Genomic DNA, 6,594 nt, shown 5'->3' with positions numbered 1-6,594 from the left:
TCCAAAGACAGTTTACAGTGTGGGGGCACGGTGGCTTAGTGGTTAGCACGTTCGCCTCACACCTCCAGGGTTGGGGGTTCGATTCCTGCATCCGCCTTGTGTGTGTGGAGTTTGCATGTTCTCCCCATGCCTCGGGGGTTTCCTCCGGGTACTCCGGTTTCCTCCCCCGGTCCAAAGACATGCATGGTAGGTTGATTGGCATCTCTGGAAAATTGTCCGTAGTGTGTGATTGCGTGAGTGAATGAGAGTGTGTGTGCCCTGCGATGGGTTGGCACTCCGTCCAGGGTGTATCCTGCCTTGATGGCATCTCTGGAAAAATTAAAAATTGTCCGTAGTATGTGAGTGTGTGAGTGAATGAGGGGTTGGCACGCCATCCAGGATGTATCCTGCCTTGATGCCCGATGACGCCTGAGATAGGCACAGGCTCCCCGTGACCCGAGGTAGTTTGGATAAGCGGTAGAAGATGAATGAATGAATGAATGAGTTTACAGTGTTGTGCATTCAAGTTTGAAAGTAAAGCGGTAGATGGGTTTTAATACACACTGGATACAAAATTCTATCAGATTATAAACAAATAATGATGAAATAAGGAAATGATAATGTTCAACTTCTTTTTCATCAGTGTCAGAACAAACATAGGAGCAGATGTAGATATAAAATCTTGTGAATACACACAAGAAAAATGTGCAAGCTGATCCTCCAGACGATCTTTGCAAAGGTCTCCATTGCATCTTGCACACGAGCAAAAAAGTATAAATTGTCCATTTATGAACATTTGTCTTAATGAATATGCAATTTGGAGCAAAGAACAGGGCAGAATCTAAAAAAAAAAAACACCCACAAGGTGATTAATGATAGCGAAAACAGATGTACGCTCTAAAACTACCAAAAAGCATGTAGTAAATTTTCAAGGTAAAATAAAACTTGCTTGCTTCATTCAATTTGCATGCAGAATCTTCCTCCATGCGTTCATTAACTAGGGGCTGTACACAAAGCTGAGTTCAACAACCATAGTGAATTAAAACCAAAATCACACACATCAGTATTCAGACTTGGTGAGTAAAAGGAGGTTTGTCGTAAACAGAGCCTTGTCTCAGTAATGTATGATTCTAACCTTAATCACATTTTTCATGTATCTAACATTTCAAATAGGACCAAGTATCCAAATATATTTTCAATTTTAATTTCAATTTATTTGTATAACGCTTTTTACAATTCACATTGTCTCAAAGCAGCTTTGCATGAGTTTGGAAACAGAAATAAATTTTAAAGTTCAATGTTTTTAACAATCGAACAATTCCCCCCCCGAGGTGACGTTAGCATGAAAAACTCCCTGAGATGATATGAGAAAGAAACCTTGAGAGGAACCAGACTCAGAAGGGAACCTCATCCTCATCTGGGTGATCCGAAAAACCAAAAAAACGTGCTTTACCATCACAAACAGACCATGAACTGGATAATTCAGACAACGAGTAACCATGGGAAATATCTCTTCTCTATATCAAGTCATGATGGAGACTTGAATAAAAACATCTCGAGTTATATCGGGTGTAAATGGGAACGAGAATTCAGGGAAGAATTCCAAAACAAAGAATGGTTTTCACATCATCATCTATTCAGAGATGGAAAGAGTTTGCATGGGAAAAAAATTGCACGTTTTTTATTAACCCCAAAATAAAAAAAAATGAACAATTCCCCGTACCTCAGCCATCCTGGAGAGTATCCATGTCAGGTACAAGTTGACAAATTTCATATATTCTGAAGTTGCACAAAAATCTTACCTTCCTGGAATACACTTCTGTTTTCGGATACAAAATTCGAATGGTTTAACGGTTCAACTAGCTGGTGAACAATCCAGGGTTGAGGAGAGAAGTGTAGCATGTATTAGACACTGGTATAAGCAGGAAAACCCAATAATTAAGAAGAAAATGTCAAAGAAATATACAGTTTTAATTTAAGACTTCAAAAGGATCTGTTTCTCACTTATTACAATAAAAATAAAAGCCCCAACAGAATGAAGAAAGGGTCTCATGCTTGCACGGTCAAGTCCCATTGAATACAAATGGCCTAAATTTTATTAACTGCATTTAATTTCCAATAAAAATACATGACAACGAACGCATACATCTGAACGTATTCAGTATGGCAGATAAAGAAAGGTGAAATCTGAAAACTCTCAGTTTAATTATGCACCTACTTATTAAAAAAAAAAAAAAAGGCCACATAAATTCCATTTCTTTTGTAAGTAAGAAATGGAATTTATAATAATTTCTAACTGCACAGTTCTCCAAAAATCACGCTCATTAATCTATATTAGGTAGATAGATTAATCTATCTAGAAATTCTTCATAGGCGGGAAAGATGAACACGGCTCTAACCCTGAATCTGAAGCTCCAATGTGTTTTTCCATTAGTTTCTACAGTTAACCAAGTGAATAGATTTTCAATAGCTTGAAGCAACAGCAATAAACTAGTTGAGACTCTACACGAGAATCGTTTTAACGCAGCCGCCATTTTTGTTCTGTCTGCCAGCTTTATGAACTGTCAGTTTAAAATACATCAAACATAACGGTGTTCAAACATAATGGTGACATAATGTCTTTAATCAGATATATTTAATGAGTACAAATCACCAAATTGAATGTAAAATAAATATTCATGTTTCATTTCCATAACACAAAGCTAATAATATAATAAACCTACATATTAATGAACTTAATGTTATTTGACTTTTAAGTGAGTTTGTAGAAAGTACAATAATGAAAAACGCTGGATAAAATGGTTCATAGCTGTACCGCGATGTGGATTTAAAGCTCACTAACGAATACGTGCCGGTAAAAAGCGTACACAGATGATATGATCATGTCAACGTACTGTACGTATAGTGTATATGTGTGTTCATATGAAATAGCTTTTAAATTTTAAGGCACAAATCAAAGGTCCAGTGGAATTAACAAAGCTTCGAAGTGGCTCTGGTGCACAAAGAATACTGAAAATCATGAACATGTGAACTGGAAGCATTTTAAGGGCAGTGTAAGATGTGTGTATAAGACTGCAAGGCAGGTGAGGATGGATTGGCACTGCAGTGATAGAACTAGCTGTTTTTTTTTTTTTTTTTTTACAATTGAAACTCTAAAAGGGCAAAAGACATCATTTGTGTTCACACCTGCCAGATCTGAAAGCACTCCAAAATTCCTGGCCAGACATTCAGAGGCCATGGCAGCGAACTGCATATTAACATTCTGTTCAGAGCTGAAAGCAAAGACACTAGATCTAGTGTGTCTCAAAACAAGGCTAGCATAGAGGACTTGTACAGACATGTCCACCGATCTGAAGCTTGGTATATCAAGCAGGATTAAATAAAAACGAATGCAAATATACTTTACGGAAGATGACGATTCAGCGAATTAAAAATGATTACGTTTTTAGTTCAGAATTGTATCATCGCACACTTTCTAAAATATACACAGGCAAAATTCTACGAGTTCCTGATAGCCCAAAGGTACAAATGGTCTGTAAATGTACAGTACAGCAAACAAAAAAAAAAAAAAACACACATTCAAAGCAGAAACCTATTCAGGCTTGCTTGTAATATACAGATTTAAACCATGATGGCTAATTTAAGGCAAAATCGAAACAAATCGAAATAAATGTCTTTTAGGGTGGAATCTCCTCATTATTTCAGTTCACAAGTTAAGGATTCAGTTCACAAGTTAAGGAAGAAGTACAACTCACAAATTATGTGTGTCCAACACCTTACTGACCTGAATACAGTAACACACTGGTGGTATAGCTAGAAAATAAAATTCAGGGGTGGCGTTAGGTTTGAAGAAATATGAAGAAAAGAAAAAAAAAGTGTGCCATGCTCATGCAATTTGTCATGATTTCCCATGAACTGATCTTTCCCTATTTAATCATTTTAATAGGTGGAAGAAATCAAACATCTTTATGACAGTTGATTAAAATAACCTGCTAGTAATTAGCTCCTGAAGACAGTTTTATCTTGCTTTGAATCTGTTTTCTCCTCCTGGAGTAAAATTTATAGGAAACCACTTTGAAATGACTACAGTTAGTAATAAGTATACTGTAGCTAGCTTCCTGCTAGCTTTTTGTTAGCTTTCAAACACAAACGGGAAATTTGTCTGACATCAGATTCAGTAAAGCTTGTTTAGCAGCTGGTAGCCAATAAAATGTGATTAAACCAAACCAAACTGTGTACATTTGACGTTAAATATGTAGACCTTTTCACATTATCATGCACTTTTACAGCGTAAAACATTAAGAACGTTAAATACGTTCCAAAAAGTTAACCTGATGTCATTATGCATGATAAAATGGAACTGTACTACAATATTTCAGGGAGGTTCAAACCCAAAGCTACGCCCCGGTTACACAATATAATAACAAGACACGGGTGTCCCAGTGGTGCTTGTTTGAGCCCCGTGTTTCCATGCAGCAATTTTATTGAACAATTAGAACAATGACGCTTTAACATGGACTGGATTCATTCAATCTGTTCAGGCTCAGCGTCCATGCAGGTCTCCCATGGGTTCTTAGGCATTTGGGGCATGGAGAGAATAAGAAGTGCAATCCCGCTGAAGAAAAGGAAGACGAAAGCCGTGCAGGCGCAAGCGAAGGACCAGGAGTAGTAGTATTTAATCCAGATGGTGTCCTCACTGTCAATCATCCTCTTTACTGACTGCCTCATCACCTCCACAGAAATGATGGCACATATACCTGTGGGAAAAATGAGAGATCAGAGCGAACAGGCTGATGAAGGAGAAAGAGGTGGGAAATAAAATAATATAGGTCAGTTTATCTACCAAGTCAAACCACTTGGTGGACAAACCTCCACTGAGCTTGTCAGTCAGACCAAATAGGTGACATCAATTGACATGGTCGCTCTGATTACTCTTGACCAGTCAGAGCAATCCCATGATGCCACAGGCACGGAATTATGTGTGCTTGAAATTAGTCAATTAGTCAGTCAGACTACCAGTGAATCATTTGGACTTAATCACCTTCAAAGTATTTTAATGTCTAAACGGTCATTTTGTTAAATGTGTAAATATAGAGAAATTAATGCTTATGTAGACATTTGTGATAGTCCTGAATTTAATACCTAGTTTGTTTTTTTAATTAAATTGTTTCCCTTATTGGGCACGGTGGCTTAGTGGTTAGCACGTTTGCCTCACACGTCCAGGGTTGGGGGTTTGATTCCCGCCTCCGCCTTGTGTGTATGGAGTTTGCATGTTCTCCCCGTGCCTCGGGGGTTTCCCCCGGGTACTCCGGTTTCCTCCCCCGGTCCAAAGACATGCATGGTAGGTTGATTGGCATCTCTGGAAAATTGTCCGTAGTGTGTGATTGCGTGAGTGAATGAGAGTGTGTGTGTGCCCTGTGATGGGTTGGCACTCCGTCCAGTGTGTATCCTGCCTTGATGCCCGATGACGCCTGAGATAGGCACAGGGTCCCCGTGACCCGAGGTAGTTCGGATAAGCGGTAGAAGATGAATGAATGAATGAATGTAAATATAGAGAAGTTAATGCTTATGTAGACATTTGTGACATTCCTGAATTTAATACCTAGTTTGTTTTTTTAATGAAATTGTTTCCCTTATTTGTTCATGTGGTGATACTAACACTGCACAGACCTTTATAGCATAATTCCTACACATTAATTCATAGTTGTAACTAAAATCATTCTAAAATTCAAAAAGAAAATATAGTAACAATAAAATATGAGCAAGTTATGTCTTATGTCTTATGTCTCGTTGTCTTACCAGCAAATGCATAAAACATTCCAGCAGGTTTGTGGAGATAGTCCTTGCCTTTCCTTAGAGATCCCAGAAGGCACAGCGTTCCCAGAATAATGAAGGCCAGGCTGAAAACAGCAATGGCTGCTGCTGAGATGTTGTACTCTGGAAAAAGGAGTAAGTAAAGTCGAGTGTGCGTAACGTTCGCTTTATAATTATTTACAGGTGGCGTTATTATCAAATGAATAAATAAACGTTAATATAATGCAACAGGATTCTAAGTTATAAAGCAGTAATTGTTATTTTGTAGAGCTTACATTGATTTGAATAAAAATGCTTCAAAGGAATCATTACATTAATATACAAAGAATTGAACAGAGTTATAATGACTCCTGAATATGGCTTTCATATATTACATTCAATTTGTAAACAATAGATTCAGATGCATTTGAACGCTCAGCACAATTGGCGGTTGTGCTTAAGGTTACATGATGATTTTGCATTGAGTAATGTGGTAGTCTAGTGGTTAAGGTGTTCACAAGATTGTGAGTTCAAACCCAAACCCCTGAGCAAGGGGTTTAACCCCTTTAACCACCAAGTGCCCAGTTTTATAAAATGAGATTAAATGTAAGTGTCGCTCTTGTTAAGGATGTCACAGAATGTAAAAGCTGCCATGTTATTAAACAAAGAAAATCATAAAGACGTTATATTATCATTCTATTACAAACTTTTTACAATCAGTATAAACAAATAAAACAAATTGTTGTACATGGAAACAATGGTCCATTTTTTTTGTCAAAAAGAATGAATCCACAGAATACAGTGACTTTAATTAGTGTATGT

At 37.5% G+C, this 6,594-nt stretch overlaps 1 protein-coding gene across 1 annotated transcript in view; it reads right to left on the bottom strand.

The window, feature by feature from the left end:
* Nucleotides 1-1,256: 1,256 nt before the first annotated feature.
* Nucleotides 1,257-6,594, bottom strand: part of cacng1a (calcium channel, voltage-dependent, gamma subunit 1a) — an 18,387-nt gene continuing 13,049 nt past the window's right edge. The window contains exons 3-4 of the mRNA XM_060868683.1: nt 5,779-5,916; nt 1,257-4,736 (exon numbers count right to left, since the gene is read on the bottom strand). Of these exons, the coding sequence (XP_060724666.1) occupies nt 4,504-4,736; nt 5,779-5,916 (371 nt within the window). The 3' untranslated portion in view covers nt 1,257-4,503. The remainder of the gene's footprint in view (nt 4,737-5,778; nt 5,917-6,594) is intronic.

Source organism: Tachysurus vachellii, chromosome 4, assembly GCF_030014155.1.
Source record: "Tachysurus vachellii isolate PV-2020 chromosome 4, HZAU_Pvac_v1, whole genome shotgun sequence".
NCBI classification, from domain to species: Eukaryota; Metazoa; Chordata; class Actinopteri; order Siluriformes; family Bagridae; genus Tachysurus; species Tachysurus vachellii.
The sequence above is the reverse complement of the archived record's forward strand: the minus strand, read 5'-3'. Positions and strand labels throughout refer to the sequence as shown.